The sequence below is a fragment of the Salvelinus namaycush genome, chromosome 12 (genome assembly GCF_016432855.1).
Source record: "Salvelinus namaycush isolate Seneca chromosome 12, SaNama_1.0, whole genome shotgun sequence".
Lineage (NCBI taxonomy): Eukaryota > Metazoa > Chordata > Actinopteri > Salmoniformes > Salmonidae > Salvelinus > Salvelinus namaycush.
This window is the reverse complement of record NC_052318.1, coordinates 4,610,818-4,632,168: the sequence shown is the minus strand read 5'-3', so window position 1 is coordinate 4,632,168 and position 21,351 is coordinate 4,610,818. Positions and strand designations below refer to the sequence as shown.

At 45.5% G+C, this 21,351-nt stretch overlaps 2 protein-coding genes across 2 annotated transcripts in view; one reads left to right on the top strand and one right to left on the bottom strand.

Moving 5' to 3' along the window:
- Nucleotides 1-14,960, bottom strand: part of LOC120056746 (mucin-1-like) — a 36,245-nt gene extending 21,285 nt beyond the window's left edge. Inside the window, exons 1-7 of the mRNA XM_039004953.1 lie at nt 14,692-14,960; nt 13,285-13,365; nt 5,370-5,524; nt 5,070-5,124; nt 4,828-5,003; nt 4,447-4,717; nt 3,914-4,347 (exon numbers count right to left, since the gene is read on the bottom strand). Coding sequence (XP_038860881.1) covers nt 3,914-4,347; nt 4,447-4,717; nt 4,828-5,003; nt 5,070-5,124; nt 5,370-5,524; nt 13,285-13,365; nt 14,692-14,893 — 1,374 coding nt within the window. The 5' untranslated portion in view covers nt 14,894-14,960. The remainder of the gene's footprint in view (nt 1-3,913; nt 4,348-4,446; nt 4,718-4,827; nt 5,004-5,069; nt 5,125-5,369; nt 5,525-13,284; nt 13,366-14,691) is intronic.
- A 3,880-nt stretch (nt 14,961-18,840) lies between these two features.
- Nucleotides 18,841-21,326, top strand: rpain (RPA interacting protein). Its single transcript, XM_039005066.1, has 7 exons — nt 18,841-19,051; nt 19,290-19,478; nt 19,663-19,735; nt 19,884-19,998; nt 20,102-20,165; nt 20,306-20,446; nt 20,850-21,326. Exons 1-7 carry the CDS (start codon nt 18,980-18,982, stop codon nt 20,877-20,879), a joined length of 684 nt encoding a protein of 227 aa, XP_038860994.1. The 5' UTR covers nt 18,841-18,979; the 3' UTR covers nt 20,880-21,326.
- Nucleotides 21,327-21,351: the final 25 nt, after the last annotated feature.

The following is a 21,351-nucleotide window of genomic DNA, read 5'->3' as shown; positions in this document are numbered from 1 at the left end:
TCAGTTAGTAGAACATGGTCCTCTGTAGTTCAGTTAGTAGAACATGGTTCTCTGTAGTTCAGTTAGTAGAACATGGTTCTCTGTAGTTCAGTTAGTAGAACATGGTCCTCTGTAGTTCAGTTAGTAGAACATGGTCCTCTGTAGTTCAGTTAGTAGAACATGGTCCTCTGTAGCTCAGTTAGTAGAACATGGTCCTCTGTAGTTCAGTTGGTAGAACATGGTTCTCTGTAGTTCAGTTAGTAGAACATGGTCCTCTGTAGTTCAGTTAGTAGAACATGGTCCTCTGTAGTTCAGTTAGTAGAACATGGTCCTCTGTAGTTCAGTTAGTAGAACATGGTTCTCTGTAGTTCAGTTAGTAGAACATGGTCCTCTGTAGCTCAGTTAGTAGAACATGGTCCTCTGTAGCTCAGTTAGTAGAACATGGTTCTCTGTAGTTCAGTTAGTAGAACATGGTCCTCTGTAGTTCAGTTAGTAGAACATGGTCCTCTGTAGCTCAGTTAGTAGAACATGGTTCTCTGTAGCTCAGTTAGTAGAACAGGGTTCTCAGTAGTTCAGTTAGTAGAACATGGTCCTCTGTAGTACAGTGGAGGCTCCGAGGAGGAGGAAGGGGAGGACCATCCTCCTCAGTGAATATCATGAAAATAGAAATAGTGAAACATTTAAAACGTTTTTATCTTTTTAAGATAAAACAATACTAAATATATTCACGTCATCAAATAATTGATTAACCTTAAGAGTCTATTGACGCATCAGTGCATCAATCTAAGTAACATATTAAAATAATTCCCATCAAAATCCGTCATTTTAAGCTAGAGATATCTATTTGTTTTTTTTGCATGGACTCAAATCCACCGTATCCTCCGATGTCGGCCCTCCGCATCTGCTGTGGAAGGTGACCGAGCTACAGCGGTGTCTGTCAGACATCTGCTGTGGAAGGTGACCGAGCTACAGCGGTGTCTGTCAGACATCTGCTGTGGAAGGTGGCCGAGCTACAGCGGTGTCTGTCAGACATCTGCTGTGGAAGGTGACCGAGCTACAGCGGTGTCTGTCAGACATCTGCTGTGGAAGGTGACCGAGCTACAGCGGTGTCTGTCAGACATCTGCTGTGGAAGGTGGCCGAGCTACAGCGGTGTCTGTCAGACCATGAGACATCCTGAAAACCGGTCTTCTCACAAAAAAAACAACTGTCGCGTCCGAACGGTTTGGCCTACAAACCATCATGGCCCTTCTATGGAAACGGCTGTTCTTCATTTTTGCTCTACGACCCCCACAAGTGTCAGGGGACTCGTCTGAAGGTAACCCATACATAACCCATACATAACCCATACATAACAAATGGAACTATGGAAGGGTTAAATATGTGTCCAAAATATATATATATATATTTCCTGAGCTTTCTTATATCTCTCAGATATTGGACAGATCCTTATTTTTTCTTGTAATTGATGAATCTCTTATTCGATGCGTTTCTATGGGCTATAGTATTCAATATTTTATTAAATAATTGTGTAATATTCAATATCAAATAACTAAATGATCCATGGTATGACCATCTTAAAACAATTCCATATGTTAGCTTAGTATAAATAATCAGAGCGAGGGAAACAGCCTCAGTACGTGTAGCGCATGTATCTGATGCTGTCTGGAACAAAAGAGTATGACATATTGCTGCTGTAGCATTTCATTTTCATTTGGCCTCCCTTGCTAAAAAAAACAAAAATCGAAAAGAATTAGCCAATTAGAGTTGAGCTGAGCTTTGTTGTCCTGGTGCAGCAGTTTGGAATTGGCTTCACACCAATCAAATCACATCCTGATGCAAAATGTCATCATTGTCAGACAAACGTGTCTGTTCCTGGTCTGCTTGTGTTGATGTCCTACAGAAGCTAGCTTGCTAAAATCGGCCCTTTTCCTAAGTCATGGATGGTAATGTGGATTTGGACTTGTGGTTTTGACTCAATTCTCTGTACAGGACCTTGATTATGACGAAGATTCTGATCTAACCATAAATGCATATGTTGTGCCACTGGCCTGAGATTATTGAAGTTCAATATGTAGCCTAGTAGGCTCGCGTTAACTAGCTAGCTAACTCAGCTGGTTCATTGTTGCCCATGCGAGGAAGTTAGGCGAGCAAGCATTTTAGCTCAGTAGCCAATGAAAACAAAAAATGTAAAGTGTACTGCATGACAGAGTCATCGATCATTTTGCCAACATGAAAGAGAGGAGGATGGCATTGGTGTTCAACTAGTCTACAAGTAGAGTGAGTCAATTATTTTGTTTCATGCTCACGCACTAACACACAGAGAGGTAGAAAATCAAATATTTAACAATATTGATTGGACTAAATCGTTTTTGGTGTCTTGAGTTAGATGCACTATTGTAAAGTGGTTGTTCCACTGGATATCATAAGGTGAATGCACCAACTTGTAAGTCGCTCTGGATAAGAGCGTCTGCTAAATGACTTAAATGTAAATGTTTAAGTTTGTTTTCAGTGTATTAAACTAAGCATATATAGTCTTGTTGATTTGATGATGTTTAAATGTTTAAGGTGAAATGGAGCTGGAATAGCGGAGGCAGTGCTCCTGTTGTCTTTGTGTTGACTTGCGGTAACTCTGTGGTTCTAAATCAGTAGTTTTAGTGAACTGTCGAAAACATTAACTTGCTTGACCATGCTGTAGGTCATATAACTGTTTGTTACGTGCATTATGTACATTGTGGCCTTCACCGGACAGATGTTTCTCTCCGGTTTTGTGATGAAACAAATGTATGTGTAGTTTAATTTATTCCGCCACTGTGTGACTTGTCTTTTTGCTGTCACGGCCTTATTGTAGCTTATATCCTGTACGGGATGGGTGTCCCTAAACTGGGACGGTTGTTGCTAACATGCTAATGTGACTAGAATGACGTTGCATAAAACAGCCAACTTCCCGGGACATAGACATGTCTTATATGGGCAGAAAGCTTAAATTCTTGTTAATCTAACTGCAGTGTCCAATTAACAGTAGCTATGTTGACTATGACGTTAGCTAATATGGTGACAACGACGTAGGCTGTGTGTAGTGGTTAACGGTTATGATATGAAAGTTTGGCTGGGAAAGGTTTTTTCGCCTAGTCACAAACAGCTGATGGGTTTTGCACTGAAGTCCACAAGCGAAGGGAAAAGGTGAGGGGAGGAGAGCGCGTAGATACAAGAAGGAATTAACGATCAACGTGATCATGCTGTTTGTATGTGGCTGCTATGAAAGTGAACTGTGTTTGTGTATGATCAGGGGCGTATTCATTCCGCCGATTCTGTTGAAAAAGTTTTTTTTAACGGAAGCAAACGGAACAAAATGGGTATAAACATAACTGAATTTGTCCAATAGAAATTCTAGTTTGCAACTGTTAATGACTAATGATTACACCCTAGATCAGCTAGATGCAAGCAAGAGTGTAGTATAGGCGGTATTGAATGTGTCACTGTCTGTCACTACTCAAATTTCTCTCGACCTGTGCACCGACGTTGTAAACTTTCAAACGTAGGCAAGGTTGTAGCAACCTCATGATGGGTATGGGGAAAATTGGAGTATCATGCAGTGGCCTAAACCTACCGCTGTTACATTGAACTGGGTGACGGTCATCCAATACGCTGTAATAGAAATAAGGTCAAGCTCCCTCATCGTAAACGGCACCGACCGCCACTCATCCAGGAAAGACATAATAGGAACTTACCATTCAGTCTTTTGTTGAGTCATCATTTTCTTTCAACCGGACAGTACTTTTAGGTATTCCATAGGATGTATGTTGAGTAATCTCTCTTGGACAGACGACTTAACGTAAATTGTTAAATTACTCGAGCATCTGACCAAATTACACTAGATTTTAGTTCTAGGTTAACCGAGATTATAAGTAGAGTAATGGAGTCGTTTTTATCTACCTTGTTTGACTCCATTTTGGAATGTCCAGGTGGAGACTCAGGGTTGGATTCCCTCTCTAGAAGGTAGGTTGGGGACGTCTGGCTTGAGTGAAGGTTGGTTGGGGACGTCTGGCTTGAGTGAAGGTTGGTTGGGGACGTCTGGCCTGAGTGAAGGTTGGTTGGGGACGTCTGGCCTGAGTGAAGGTTGGTTGGGGACGTCTGGCCTGAGTGAAGGTTGGTTGGGGACGTCTGGCCTGAGTGAAGGTTGGTTGGGGACGTCTGGCCTGAGTGAAGGTTGGTTGGGGACGTCTGGCCTGAGTGAAGGTTGGTTGGGGACGTCTGGCCTGAGTGAAGGTTGGTTGGGGACGTCTGGCCTGAGTGAAGGTTGGTTGGGGACATCTGGCCTGAGTGAAGGTTGGTTGGGGACGTCTGGCCTGAGTGTCCTGAAAAGCTCACTAGAAACAAACCAACAAAAGAGGAATGCTAACTTTTCTTTACAACCACACATGCCATGTAAACATTTTAACATTTCAATTATATTTGTCCTTAATTACCTGTTAAACTAGTTATCTCAGAGCCGTAGATCTGTACAGGGGAGAGTTTCTCTGTCTTGGGGATGAGGAGGGGTGTGTTAGTGTGGGTTGAGTCCTGGGTGAGGAAGGCAGAGACAGCAGAATCGTGGGAGGTGCCAGTGTGGAACCCAGTGTGGCCCAAGGTGGACGTCTGGCAGTGTATTGGTGTCAGCAGTGGGATCCCTGAAGACCAGGGAGACCCAGGCTGCAGCTGAGATCCACACCTTCCAATATGCACGCTGCTGCTAGAATGCTGAACCAAACACATTCTCTGATTAAAAGTACAACTGTTATCTGGAGTTAAGGTTCGATTTCTGTTTTTGAAACTCAAAGTGTTAACGAAACAAATGACATTGGCCTTACTGGGGAGTTGGGAGAGCTTGACCTGCGACCTTTGGTTCCGTCTCCTTGCTGTTGTATGTTAGTGGTTGCCACGGAGATGGTGGCGCCGGGGTAAGGCTGGTGTCCATAAGAGGGGATGGTCCCTGATACCATGCTGGGAGGATGATACTCGATGTAGTAATCCTGTTGTTGGTGACCTTTGAACTTAGGGTTGTTGATGGCGTTGAAAGTCATGTCAGAGGTCAGGGGTTGTCTGTGGTAACCAGGGCCTGAGTTGGACGAGGAGGGCTGAGACAGGCGGTCAGATGAGAGGTTGGGCTGTAAGAGACATTCATTGTAAATTTGATTAATCATGAAGAAAGCAATTTGGGGTCATATTATCACTTTCACAGGAAAAAAAGCCTTTAACGTTACAAACTATGCAATGAAAACACAGGAACACAAAACGAGGAATACATAGTCCAGGCGATATGTGATTGGATGTGAATAGTTTCCCTTTCCTCCCCTAGCAGTGGAAGAACAACGTTTACAAAGCGACAAGCAGAAGTGCTTAGCTACTGTACCTGAGCTAGTTGTGTGTAGACGTTTAACTGAGGAGCGGTCACCACACGGGTCGACACAGAGGAGATAGGCCAACTTGAGGAGCTCTCAAAGTCAGCATAACCAGCCTGCTGGTCCAGCCGCTCCAACGACTGTCCCCGATAGCTCATAAAGATATCTAAGATAGGACAGGGAAAAAAGACAATCATCGCACTACACAACCTGTATGCCCTAGGTCTGGGAGTGGAATCATGACAGAATATCTTAGTAACTTCAAAAAAGGGAATCAAATATGTTCCGGGGAGGGTCCTCTTCAAACAGACAACTCTCCCAACAAATCAAATCAAATCAAAAGCTCTTAAATACAGCAAACATTCAGAGAGAGTTTACTACAAGAATACTTAGTAATACAAAACCTGACTTCAGTTAAGACAAAATGTGGACAACCCAACAACTGAGGATAATACCAACTCACTCAGAGGAGGCTCCTCAGAGGAGAAAGGGGAGGACCATCCTCCTCAGGTGAATTTCATTGTTTTATTATTGTAAAACATGAAAAAAAGTTAGATTTTTTAGATTAAACTATACCAAATATATTCACATGGCACCAAATAATTGATTAAAACACAATATTTTGCAATGAAGGTCTACAGTAGGTGTAGCCGGAGGACAGCTAGCTTCCATCCTCCTCTGGGTACATTGACTTCAATACAAAACCTAGGAGGCTCAAGGTTCTCACCCCCTTCCATAGACTTACATAGTAATTATGACAACTTCCGGAGGATGTCCTCCAACATAAAAAATGTGGAGAAAAAAAAAAAATTTGACTGCAGCGCACTCACACACACACAGTGGGCCTACAGTACAGTACAGGGGCCTACAGTTCAAGGGCCTACAGTTCAGAGGCCTACAGTACACTATAAGGACCTACACTACAGTACAGGGGCCTACAGTACATTACAGGGGCCTACAGTACATTATAGGGGCCTACAGTACATTACAGGGGCCTACAGTACATTACAAGGGCCTACAGTACAGTTCAGGGGCATACAGTACAATACCACAGTACAGGGGCTACAGTACAGGGGCTATAGTTCAGGGGCCTACAGTACAGTTCAGGGGCCTACAGTACAATACAGGGGCTATAGTACAGGGGCCTACAGTACAGTACAGGGGCCTACAGTACAGAACAGGGGCCTACAGTACAGTACAGGGGCTACAGTACAATACAGGAGCTACAGTACAGGGGCCTACAGTACAGGGGCTACAGTACAGGGGCCTACAGTACAGTACAGGGGCTTACAGTACAGGGGCCTACAGTACAGTACAGGGGCTTACAGTACAGGGGCCTACAGTACAGTACAGGGGCCTACAGTACAGTACAGGGGCTACAGTACAGTACAGGGCCTACAGTACAGTACAGGGCCTACAGTACAGTACAGGGGCCTACAGTACAGTACAGGGGCCTACAGTACAGTACAGGGGCCTACAGTACAGTACAGGGGCCTACAGTACAGCACAGGGGCCTACAGTACAGAACAGGGGCCTACAGTACAGGGGCCTACAGTACAGTACAGGGGCTACAGTACAGTACAGGGCCTACAGTACAGTACAGGGGCCTACAGTACAGAACAGGGGCCTACAGTACAGGGGCCTACAGTACAGTACAGGGGCCTACAGTACAGGGGCCTACAGTACAGTACAGGGGCCTACAGTACAGGGGCCTACAGTACAGTACAGGGGCCTACAGTACAGTACAGGGGCCTACAGTACAGAACAGGGGCCTACAGTACAGTACAGGGGCCTACAGTACAGGGGCCTACAGTACAGTACAGGGGCCTACAGTACAGAACAGGGGCCTACAGTACAGGGCCTACAGTACAGTACAGGGGCCTACAGTACAGTACAGGGGCCTACAGTACAGAACAGGGGCCTACAGTACAGGGGCCTACAGTACAGTACAGGGGCCTACAGTACAGGGGCCTACAGTACAGTACAGGGGCCTACAGTACAGTACAGGGGCCTACAGTACAGAACAGGGGCCTACAGTACAGTACAGGGGCCTACAGTACAGGGGCCTACAGTACAGTACAGGGGCCTACAGTACAGAACAGGGGCCTACAGTACAGGGCCTACAGTACAGTACAGGGGCCTACAGTACAGTACAGGGGCCTACAGTACAGAACAGGGGCCTACAGTACAGGGGCCTACAGTACAGTACAGGGGCCTACAGTACAGTACAGGGCCTACAGTACAGGGGCCTACAGTACAGTACAGGGGCCTACAGTACAGTACAGGGCCTACAGTACAGAACAGGGGCCTACAGTACAGTACAGGGCCTACAGTACAGAACAGGGGCCTACAGTACAGTACAGGGCCTACAGTACAGTACAGGGGCCGACAGTACAGTACAGGGGCCTACAGTACAGTACAGGGCCTACAGTACAGAACAGGGGCCTACAGTACAGTACAGGGGCCTACAGTACAGAACAGGGGCCTACAGTACAGAACAGGGGCCTACAGTACAGTACAGGGGCCTACAGTACAGAACAGGGGCCTACAGTACAGAACAGGGGCCTACAGTACAGTACAGGGGCCTACAGTACAGAACAGGGGTCTACAGTACAGTACAGGGGCCTACTTACTTACTTACTGACTTTATTGTCCCCATGGGGAAATTTTGTTGCAGTGTCATGTACACGTTTAAAGTGGCACGTTTAAAGTGGCATTTAAATACAAAACAAAATTGACAATACAACTTTCATAACAGTTACATATACAGGTACAGGTGCTACAGTACAGTACAGGGGCCTACACTACAGTACAGGGCCTACAGTACAGAGGCCTACAGTACAGTACAGGGGCCTACAGTACAGGGGCCTACACTACAGTACAGGGCCTACAGTACAGTACAGGGGCCTACAGTACAGGGGCCTACACTACAGTACAGGGGCCTACACTACAGTACAGGGGCCTACAGTACAGAACAGGGGCCTACACTACAGTACAGGGGTCTACAGTACAGAGGCCTACAGTACAGTACAGGGGCCTACAGTACAGGGGCCTACACTACAGTACAGGGGCCTACACTACAGTACAGGGGCCTACAGTACAGAACAGAGGCCTACAGTACAGTACAGGGGCCTAGAGTACAGAGGCCTACAGTACAGAGGCCTATAGTACAGTACAGGGGCCTAGAGTACAGAGGGCTACAGTACAGTACAGGGGCCTACAGTACAGAGGCCTACAGTACAGTACAGGGGCCTAGAGTACAGAGGCCTACAGTACAGAACAGGGGCCTACAGTACAGTACAGGGGCCTACAGTACAGAACAGGGGCCTACAGTACAGTACAGGGGCCTACAGTACAGAACAGGGGCTACAGTACAGGGCCTACAGTACAGTACAGGGGCCTACAGTACAGAACAGGGGCTACAGTACAGTACAGGGGCCTACAGTGCAGTACAGGGGCCTACAGTACAGGGGCCTACAGTACAGGGGCCTACAGTACAGGGGCCTACAGTACAGTACAGGGGCCTACAGTACAGAACAGGGGCCTACAGTACAGAACAGGGGCTACAGTACAGTACAGGGGCCTACAGTGCAGTACATGGGCCTACAGTACAGGGGCCTACAGTACAGGGGCCTACAGTACAGAACAGGGGCCTACAGTACAGTGCAGGGGCCTACAGTACAGTACAGGGGCCTACAGTGCAGTACAGGGGCCTACAGTACAGGGGCCTACACTACAGTACAGGGGCCTACAGTGCAGGGGCCTACAGTACAGGGGCCTACAGTACAGTACAGGGGCCTACAGTACAGTACAGGGGCCTACAGTACAGAGGCCTACAGTACAGAACAGGGGCCTACAGTGCAGTACAGGGGCCTACAGTACAGGGGCCTACACTACAGTACAGGGGCCTACAGTGCAGGGGCCTACAGTACAGGGGCCTACAGTACAGTACAGGGGCCTACAGTACAGAGGCCTACAGTACAGTACAGGGGCCTACACTACAGTGCAGGGGCCTACAGTACAGGGGCCTACAGTACAGTACAGGGGCCTACAGTACAGGGGCCTACACTACAGTATAGGGGCCTACAGTACAGTACAGGGGCCTTGAAAGGCTAGGACGTGATACATTGAAAGACTGTAATAAATAAAGTTGCCCTCTACTTAAACCACCGGAGAAGGAAACAAAAAACTTCTCCTTTCCGGCATCTCCTCATCTCCATTTCTCCATCCTTCCATCACTCTTTTGTCTATCCCTCCATCTACATCCCTCCATCCTGGGCCCTTTTGCCACGAGTCATGGTTAACCACATCCGCTTCCACTTCCCTATTCTATTGCGCCTCAACCCAGCCACTGACCTCCAGCTCACCCCTGACATGGCACACATGAAGAGGACACAAAGAGCCTGGCCCTGGGGAATACCTGACTCAACAACACAGACTCAGGGGAATACCTGACTCAACAACACAGGCCCTGGGGAATACCTGACTCAACAACACAGACTCAGGGGAATACCTGACTCAACAACACAGGCCCTGGGGAATACCTGACTCAACAACACAGACTCAGGGGAATACCTGACTCAACAACACAGGCTCAGGGGAATACCTGACTCAACAACACAGGCTCAGGGGAATACCTGACTCAACAACACAGGCCCTGGGGAATACCTGACTCAACAACACAGGCCATGGGGAATACCTGACTCAACAACACAGGCCCTGGGGAATACCTGACTCAACAACACAGACTGAGGGGAATAACTGACTCAACAACACAGACTGAGGGGAATACCTGACTCAACAACACAGGCTCAGGGGAATACCTGACTCAACAACACAGGCTCAGGGGAATACCTGACTCAACAACACATGCCCTGGGGAATACCTGACTCAGCAACACAGGCCCTGGGGAATACCTGACTCAACAACACAGGCCCTGGGGAATACCTGACTCAACAACACAGACACAGGGGAATACCTGACTCAACAACACAGACTCAGGGGAATACCTGACTCAACAACATAGACTCAGGGGAATACCTGACTCAACAACACAGGCCCTGGGGAATATCTGACTCAACAACACAGGCCCTGGGGAATACCTGACTCAACAACACAGGCCCTGGGGAATACCTGACTCAACAACACATGCCCTGGGGAATATCTGACTCAACAACACAGACTCAGGGGAATATCTGACTTAACAACACAGACTCAGGGGAATATTAGACTCAACAACACAGACAGGGGAATATCTGACTCAACAACACAGACTCAGGGGAATACCTGACTCAACAACACAGACAGAATACCTGACTCAACATACAGGCCGAGGGGAATACCTGACTCAACAACACAGACTCAGCATATTCAGAAGAAAACCTCCAAATATATAATAGATGAACAAACCACAGATTGAAGATGCATGTAATGCTTACCTGGCTACTTGTTTACCTGGTGGTGTGGTTGGATACACACTGTGATACAGTACATGGTGTTCATCTATTCTAGTAACGACTTGTTTACCTGGTGGTGTGGTTGGATACACGCTGTGATACAGTACATGGTGTTCATCTATTCTAGTAACGACTTGTTTACCTGGTGGTGTGGTTGGATACACGCTGTGATACAGTACATGGTATTCATCTATTCTAGTAACGACTTGTTTACCTGGTGGTGTGGTTGGATACACGCTGTGATACAGTACATGGTATTCATCTATTCTAGTAACTACTTGTTTACCTGGTGGTGTGGTTGGATACACGCTGTGATACAGTACATGGTATTCATCTATTCTAGTAACTACTTGTTTACCTGGTGGTGTGGTTGGATACACGCTGTGATACAGTACATGGTATTCATCTATTCTAGTAACTACTTCTTTACCCGGTGGTGTGGTTGGATACACACTGTGATACAGTACATGGTATTCATCTATTCTAGTAACTACTTGTTTACCTGGTGGTGTGGTTGGATACACACTGTGATACAGTACATGGTATTCATCTATTCTAGTAACTACTTCTTTACCTGGTGGTGTGGTTGGATACACACTGTGATACAGTACATGGTATTCATCTATTCTAGTAACTACTTGTTTACCTGGTGGTGTGGTTGGATACACGCTGTGATACAGTACATGGTATTCATCTATTCTAGTAACTACTTGTTTACCTGGTGGTGTGGTTGGATACACGCTGTGATACAGTACATGGTATTCATCTATTCTAGTAACGACTTGTTTACCTGGTGGTGTGGTTGGATACACGCTGTGATACAGTACATGGTATTCATCTATTCTAGTAACTACTTGTTTACCTGGTGGTGTGGTTGGATACACGCTGTGATACAGTACATGGTATTCATCTATTCTAGTAACTACTTGTTTACCCGGTGGTGTGGTTGGATACACGCTGTGATACAGTACATGGTATTCATCTATTCTAGTAACTACTTGTTTACCTGGTGGTGTGGTTGGATACACACTGTGATACAGTACATGGTATTCATCTATTCTAGTAACTACTTCTTTACCTGGTGGTGTGGTTGGATACACACTGTGATACAGTACATGGTATTCATCTATTCTAGTAACTACTTGTTTACCTGGTGGTGTGGTTGGATACACGCTGTGATACAGTACATGGTATTCATCTATTCTAGTAACGACTTGTTTACCTGGTGGTGTGGTTGGATACACGCTGTGATACAGTACATGGTATTCATCTATTCTAGTAACTACTTGTTTACCTGGTGGTGTGGTTGGATACACGCTGTGATACAGTACATGGTATTCATCTATTCTAGTAACTACTTGTTTACCTGGTGGTGTGGTTGGATACACGCTGTGATACAGTACATGGTATTCATCTATTCTAGTAACTACTTCTTTACCCGGTGGTGTGGTTGGATACACACTGTGATACAGTACATGGTATTCATCTATTCTAGTAACTACTTGTTTACCTGGTGGTGTGGTTGGATACACACTGTGATACAGTACATGGTATTCATCTATTCTAGTAACTACTTCTTTACCTGGTGGTGTGGTTGGATACACACTGTGATACAGTACATGGTATTCATCTATTCTAGTAACTACTTGTTTACCTGGTGGTGTGGTTGGATACACGCTGTGATACAGTACATGGTATTCATCTATTCTAGTAACTACTTCTTTACCTGGTGGTGTGGTTGGATACACACTGTGATACAGTACATGGTATTCATCTATTCTAGTAACTTTAACGCTCTTCAACTGAGAACATAAGCCTAATCAACAGTAAATACACTGATAAAGAATAATTTATCGTTTCTCTCCCTTAGAACTTAACATCCGTGGAACCAGCAAAACATCCGTGGAACCAGCAAAACATCCGTGGACCAGCAAAACATCCGTGGACCAGCAAAACATCCTTGGACCAGCAAAACATCCTTGGACCAGCAAAACATCCGTGGACCAGCAAAACATCCGTGGACCAGCAAAACATCCGTGGACCAGCAAAACATCTGTGGACCAGCAACACATCCGTGGACCAGCAAAACATCCGTGGACCAGCAACACATCCGTGGACCAGCAAAACATCCGTGGACCAGCAACACATCCGTGGACCAGCAACACATCCGTGGACCAGCAAAACATCCGTGGACCAGCAAAACATCCGTGGACCAGCAAAACATCCGTGGACCAGCACCCCATCAACCCCCAACACATTATATTAACTGTATCTGTCCCCTGTGTCAAGCATTCTATGTCTTTAGCAGGAATCATCAACATCGTCCTCTATGTACGGCGTTGATAAGTGTGTTTTCCTTGACACCTGTGCTGCGATATGTGCGCAGCTCCGTGTTGCATTTGGATTTTACTCTTAACGTTGCATGATAGTCGAGATTATTATAGATTCACAAGATGTGAGGTGAATGTACCTGGGATATCCACAAAGTCGTCCAGATTGGGCTGCAGTGGGGTGAGACCTGGCTGGATCATGTCAGCGTTGCTGGTATACGCTGAGGAGGGAAAACACAAATATTACATACAGAGAGATGTAACAGTATAACTTTAAACCGTCCCCTCGCCCCGACCTCGGGCGCGAACCAGGGACCCTCTGCACACATCAACAACGGTCGCCCACGAAGCATCGTTACCCATCGCTCCACAAAGGCCACGGCCCTTGCAGAGCAAGGGGCAACACTACATCTAGGTTTCAGAGCAAGTGACGTAACTGATTGAAACGCTACTAGCGCGTACCCGCTAACTAGCTAGCCATTTCACATCCGTTACAGAGAGAAAGAGAAGAGAGAGAGAAAAGAGAGTGAGAGAGGGGAGAGGGGGGGGGGGAAGAGAGAGCGAGAGAGGGGAGAGAGAGAGGGGGGAGAGAAAGAGAGAGAGAGAGAAAGAGAGAGAGAGAGGGGGGGGGGGAGAGAGAGAGAGAGAGAGAAGAGAGAGGGGGGGGGGGGAGAGAGATGGGTGTGTGCCTCTGTCTAGGAGGGAAAACACAAATATTACATACAGAGAGAGAAAGAGAAGAGAGAGAGAAAAGAGAGAGGGGAGAGAGGGGGGAGAAGAGAGAGCGAGAGAGGGAGAGAGAGAGAGAGAGGGGGGGGAGAAAGAGAGAGAGAGAGAGAGAGGGGGGAGAGAGAAGAGAGAGCGGGAGGGAGAAGAGAGGGCGAGAGAGGAGAGAGAGAGAGAGAGAGAGAGAGGGGGGGAGAGAGAAGAGAGGGGGGGGAGAGAGAAGAGAGAGAAAGAGAGAGAGAGGGGGGGAGAGAGAGAGAGAGAGGGGGGAGAGAGAGAAGGAGAAAAGAGAAAGAGAGAGAGAGGGGGGAGAGAGAGAGAGAGAGGGGGGAGAGAGAAGAGAGAGAGAGAGAGGGGGGGGGGAGAGAGAGATGGGGGAGAGAGAGAAGGAGAAAAGAGAGAGAGAGAGAGGGGAGAGAGAGAGAGAGAGAGAGAGGGGGGGGAGGGGGGGGGGAAAGAGAGAGAGAGATGGGTGTGTGCCTCTGTCTACATTTTCAGCCTCATTTATTCATTTGAAGTTCCTTATTTGTAGGGCGGTTTCTTTCCTGCATTATTGTCTCACATGACCATAGATAAAACCGATAAATAGCAAGTGGAGTTTTCTGTTATTTTTGTCACTAAAGGATTTACTGAAGTATCATAGACAGTGTATTGAGAGGGACTATGCATAACCTACATCACCCACTGTTGTGGCCGTCGTTGGCCCAGGGCCAAGGCATCTGTAGACAGTTACTTCCTTTAAGTATACTAGACTAGGTAGGTAGATAGGTTGTTTACCTGTCCACAGGTAAGTAGAGTGGACCATGTGGTGTGGTACTCACTGTTGTGTCGGTCATTGGCTCCAGGGCAGGGCCTCTGGGTCATGGTGAACAGGGTGTCGGAGATGTCGGACAGGAAGTAGTCCAGGTCAAACATGTGGGCCTCCTCTGGCATGACCTCAGGCTCCTGGCACTTCAGACTGGACCATTTCTCCACCTCCGCTCTACAGATCTGACCCTGGGGACAGACGGGAGGGGACGACATGAAGGCTATGTTCTAATACTCAAAAATGAATCGTTAGTTCCTCTCTTCCTTGAAGAAATCACTGATCTAAAAACAATCTCCATCTTCATTCATCTTTCTGCAATTCCTCCCATACTGTTGTCCCTCCCTTCTTCTCAAAACCCTTTGAAGAAGGTCCGAGGGGAGGGACCTTGGACCTTCCCCTCCAATAGAGTTGATAAGGAGGCGGGGAGAGAAGATGCAAGGAATTGAGGAGAGATTAGTTGAGACAAGACACAACTCACAGCTGAAAAAAACAGATCCTCCCACTAGAGGGCACTAACAACAAGACAACAGGATGTGCCGAGGAGACCAAAAGAAGAAGAAGAACGTCACTTTAGAATATATAGTAAGTCCAATAGAAAGTCACTGGCAGCTTGCCATGTGATTGTACCTGCTATAGAAATATGAAACAATATTTAATTGTCCAATTTAATTGTCCAAAATGTGAATGTGAAAACAGCAAAGGGACGTTCCACAGTCCTCATCTGGCCACTAAATGTACTCAACTCAGATAAACACAACTGAACACTAACAGAACTTCACTTACCCTCCCTCATCATGTTCAATAATGCCCAATTCAGCTAATCAGACACAATATTTGGAAGCGCAAAGGTTTTCCTTCATCAAGTCACCCAAGCTCATCCAATAATCTTCATATTCACGATCACTCACACAGCTTATGTAGATCCAGATTCAGTCTCTATCTTTTCTCTGTGTTTAAGATGCTGTGATCCACCCTCAGGAAGCCCTAACCATGTTACCGCATATTGTATAGAGGGTTCGGTGACTTCACCTGACCATGTTACCGCATATTGTATAGAGGGTTCGGTGACTTCACCTGACCATGTTACTGCATGTATTGCACACAAGGTGGGTTGAGGATCGTGTGGGTTGAGGGTTTCTTTCCTGCATTATTGTCTCACATGACCATAGGTTGTATAAATGGAGTTTACTGAGAGAGGGGAGAGGGAGATTACAGATTAAGGCAATCAAAAGAGTCATCTAATCACCAATGTCATTTTGCGTCTTCTATTTTTTCTTTCTTCTGCCTCCCTCTGTTTCTTATTCTCAGACTGACCAACAGAATCTGAGTGACAACCGTATGGTGAGCTCCCAAACGTACGGTGAGCTCCCAAATGTAAGGTGAGCTCCCGAACGTACGGTGAGCTCCCAAACGTACGGTGAGCTCCCAAACGTACGGTGAGCTCCCAAACGTACGGTGAGCTCCCAAACGTACGGTGAGCTCCCAAACATACGGTGAGCTCCCAACCTACTAAGTTAAACACAATATCACTGGGTCACTGATCCCCTCTGTCATTATCACACACACACGCATACACACACACACACACGCACGCACACACACACACACACGCACATGTTTGACTAAACTTAAAAGCACAAACAATCAGCTATCAGAGGATGATCAAATTCTCATTCTGGACCAAACATTTAATTATTGAGATGTGGAAAAATCCCATCAAGTTTTCAGTGTTTGACTAAAGAGTACCCAGACTGTCAAGGCCTGTTTTCAGTGTTTGACTAAAGAGTACCCAGACTGTCAAGGCCTGTTCCAAAAATAAATTAAAAGTAGAGTTGACTATTTAAAGTCTTTAACTTACCTTCTGTAGCATTGACAAAAATAGAATCTTTCTACAGTAGGTCTATAGTAGGTCTACAGTAGGTCTATAGGTCTACAGTAGGTCTATAGTAGGTCTACAGTAGGTCTACAGTAGGTAAAAACCCCTTTGACAAACTTGACGAACAGTGACATAATGATTTACCTGTAGGCCAGTGACATACACTCAAATAACCGGGTCAGCGTTGGGTCGATGCTGAGGCTCCCAGAACTAAGCGGACTGAATCTGTATGTCTGACACCAAGTCCTGTTCACCGTATATGGAAATAATATCCCAACGTGGCTCAGCTTTTCCGCCTCCGCTGGGCGCTGTTGATGTGAAAGGGGGGGGGGGGGGGGGGGGGGGGCACCATGAGGTGTCCGCTATGGATGACCTGCGCGTGGAAAGAAGAACCAGCAACAGCCGGTCCGATCCAGATGGTCGTGGCATGATTTTCTTCTTGGTTCGAATCTTATTCCAAGTCGTTGAGCTGGTTCTGCTGCTTGCCTTGTCCCTGAGACAATTCTAGGGATATTGTTTCTGCCATTGCCATTTCATTATAGAACTCCACTTGATCCGCGCTGCAATTAACTTCCCCCCCAATTTAGGTCGCAATTCTTATTTGACCAGTCACTGTGGCATTTGAGTATGCGCAACACGTGCTGAAGTTGACAGATGGAATCTGGAACGCGTGGGCTATGTCCAATCCAAAAGCACTCCTAGCCTAGTGGAGTGTGTGGCACAGTCAGATGTGTTGTCCCATGTCATTGGAATGCCCTGTTATGGCCCCTTTAAGGTTCAGCTGGGAACAGCTAACTCAGGAACAGCTGAAAGGTGGCCACTCTTTCTTACAATACCTTATCTCAAACAGTGGATGATAAATTCACTAGGCTATGTTATGACATAAGAGGAGACCCAATGTCCCAGACCAGCCAATGGGACTAGGCCTTTGCCTGGAAGCATAGGCAGCACACAGGTTTCAAGTTTGGAGAAGCAAATTTTCACCATAAAAATTCACCTTTATAATAAAGCATTCCATGCAGACTTATGTAAGACTACTATTCTTAATCTGATCATTAAAATGGACGGTCAAAATAATATAACTCAAGCACTGATCGCATAAAATACTGTTCAATGCAGCGCAGCGTGGGGTAGAGTAGGCCTAGGCTATAGGCTATCAGATACATTTCTTCTCCTTTCTTTGCACAGGAAAATGTTGCCCTTTTTATAATCAAATTTTATGCAATTCTACTACACTTTATATGGTTGGAAACATTAGCCGAATATTTTTTAATATGACAACAATTACAGAATAGCGCTAATCTGCTGACACTGAGCCATATAATAGGTCTACAAAAAGGAGGGACAAATACAACCTGGAGGAAATTATTGTCCTTAAACAAAACAGAAGTGTCACTGACCCAATGATAAAGACTGAATATGTACACTTACCGGGTATATGGCCGATGTCCTCCTCTGGTGCCAATAAGATAGGCTACAGTTCGCTCATTTAAGTTGAGCATTTTTGATATCTAAAAGACATATTGGAGAATTTTCATTGTCTTCTCTTTACAGCAATAGACATTTGCTTTCCAAATAGTTTTTTCCGTGATTGTATTTTTAAATATTGTGATATGCCTGTCTGGGTCTCTGTGCTTTTCACTGACAGTCATCTATTTGGTATTTCTCCGTGCGAGCTGCTCAAATTGTGAGCTCTTCTGACTGTAGGCTATGCGATTTAAAACAAGTCAAAATTATTATTTTTAAACGCTAATGATCCTCTTTGGCTAAATCATGCTTTCTGGTGTATTTGCCTGTTTTAATTATTTTATTTATAGAAGTATAATTTTGGTAATTCAATTTACTTTAGGGAAAGCTCATAGCTTCCCCTAGCCCTATGGACGCGTTGCCAATACCTAGAAGTGATAGCAGACTGAATAAAGACTGCTATCGATACTAGAAAAGTACGTATTCCACCACTTCTCCTACAGTGTCCATGTGAAGTACCTATGGACATTTTGTCTTTTGGTGGGAAAAAAAGTAGATGCATATCATGTCTACATACACTGTGACAGCAATAACGTGCAAATGGACAACACATATATTTATCTCTGCCTAGAATTGACATTTTTTGAATGATCAACGATTAGGAATTATAAAAATAAAACATAGTTTCAATGTATTAAAAGAGTTGCTCATATTTTTGCCAAACACAGGTTGTTAATTCATATCAGAGGAAGAGTTGCGTGTAGGCAGTGACGCACTCAATTGACTACATATCCCAGGCTTAGTAACAACTTCCGGGACACGAGGGTTGTCGAAAAGCTTAAAACTCGACCAAAATGCGCAAAAGCAGAACTGTTTGGTTTGTTGTTGTGAACTTGTAACTAGTTAGATTTTTTTGTTTTATATACACTAACGGTACGTCATCAAAGCTACTGATATCATGGATGCGTTACACAGACATCGTTCTCTTCACAAGGGGACGACTCCACCATGGAAGGAAACCTACAGGAAGGTAACGTTAGTTATGGGATCTATCATTATCTGGACGGTGGCTTGCTAACAAGTTAACCACGGCTAGTTGATAGACTGGAAGGCCAAACATTAGGCGTAATCTGAATCTAGCTGAAACCAGAATTGGAATAACGCTCAACATTTGAAGACTTGCGTGGCTCGCCGAGTTAATGCCAAGACTTTAGCTCATGAAGTGTATCATGTTTTGATGGTTGTTAACGTTTGTTTTTGTTCCTCAGCGTTGCGTGGACAGGTTGAAGAACAGCCGAGCTAGGTTACTGGAGAAGTACCGTCAGATGGGAGATGGTCAACACTGCAGCGCCAACGGCTCTGTTTTCGTCAAGGAGGTGATGGAGGAGGAGTGGACTGCGCTCCAGTCGGCCAACAGAGGGCTGCCCACCCCGTGGCGTAAAGACGGAATGGAAGAGGTGAGGGTTTGTCCGTTGCATAATGACTGTGCATCAGAGGTAATCGTGTAGCTAACATGACACATGCATACAACTAATTTTACATGAGTTATGTAACATGACATAAAGGTGAAATACATTTATTTTTATTTTTTATAAATAAGGCAGATGGCTACTTAGAGCTTACCTCGTGTCTTCTCTACAGATGTACAGTGTCATGAAGGAGTATGATGAATTGGCAGTGTTTGAAGAAATCCAACAGGAACTTATGGCTCAAGGTAGTTTAATTCCCAAATGAATCTTGCCTGACTGTATTAGTACACACACCGCTACACACACACACTGCTACACAGACAGGAAAACCGGTTGAAACCCCTGGGCATAGATGCTTCTCTCTGAATGACATGCAACTTGTTCTCTCTCCAGAGCTCTCCATCATTGAGGAATATGAGAAAAGCATGCGGTTCGAGGAGCAGTACTTGAATTCAGTTGTGGAAGGGCTGGAAGGAGAAAGGCAAATCATCTGTCCCGTATGTCACGTGTAAGTCTCTCCCAAGATGTGACTTGATACGCTATTGCACTTGCTCTGATGCGTCATAGTTAAGACTCTAAAACCATGGACTGTGTGACTATCTACATTTCAGACACAACCTAACTGTGAACAGCCATTTTACCTCCTGTCCCTGTGGGCTTTACATCAACACAAGGGTTTGTATGATCTCATATACAATTCAAATTGACCAACCCCTGTTGTGCTGACCACTCTGTTCCTCGTGATCACGACGAGGCACTTTCTAGTTAATGTACTACACTTTTGGCTGATTGACGTCTGTTCATCTCGTCTCCAGCAAAGCAACGTGACCATCGAGTCTCTGCAGTGTTTGTTGGAGAGGAGTGTAACTGAACACATGGAGGATTGTCTTCAGAACCCAGTCTTCTCCATGGCCTCCAATGCCGATAGCTCTCCAAACCTCATGATGAGCTGCAAGGTGACGGACTGGCTTGAATACATGCGTGTCCCAAAATGGCAATCTGTTCCCTACATAGTGCACCTCTTTTGACCTGAACTCTATGGGCCCTGGTTAAAAGTAGTGTACTAAAGGGAACAGTACCACTTGGGACACAAATTGTCTTTTATCATACTTACAATCCTCTTCTGTTCAGGCCATAATGTGACACTTAACTAGTATCACTACTGCGCCCCCTACACGTAGTTCCTTATGTATTCTTCTGATAAGTCATATTTTGATTAAAGGGGGTCCTGCACAATTTGCACAGGTTTATATTGTTTAATTTTGTTTAATTTTAGGTGTCAAAGCAATTACCCATGAATAGTAATATGTCGTTGAATGCAGTGACCGATCACTGACTGGATCTTGTTTCTGATTTCAGGCTTGTGATTACCTGTCCATAGTGCTGTGAGTCACCTGTCCTACCGGGGGAAAAGTCAGATTTTTAACCATCCCGTGTCCGTGGGAGGATTTTTGTACTCTGAAATAAAGACTTTGTATTTGTACAGTAAGATTGGGCCGTTTTAGTTTGACTGGTATTCAGAGCATGTCTTAAAGACTTACGTTACGACGGCACAATCGACTGCCAAAAGTAGTTCCAGCTGGCTAATGGGACGCCATAGCTCTGATCATGACAGCTGATGAGTCCTCTGTTACCAGTGTCTCAGGTGTTTTCCTGTGATCTTTCTGGAGACCTTCCTCCCTAAACAGGTATGCATATACTGCGACAACTAGCTCAATGCCTGAAACAAGTCCTTTTGATATGATCACCTGCTTAATTTCTCTTCTGCACTGTTGTCCTCATGAGGGGAAATGTACATAACTGACGTATGTCAGCAATAAAACCATGCTTAACCTACCCGTGTCATTAATGTCTCACCACA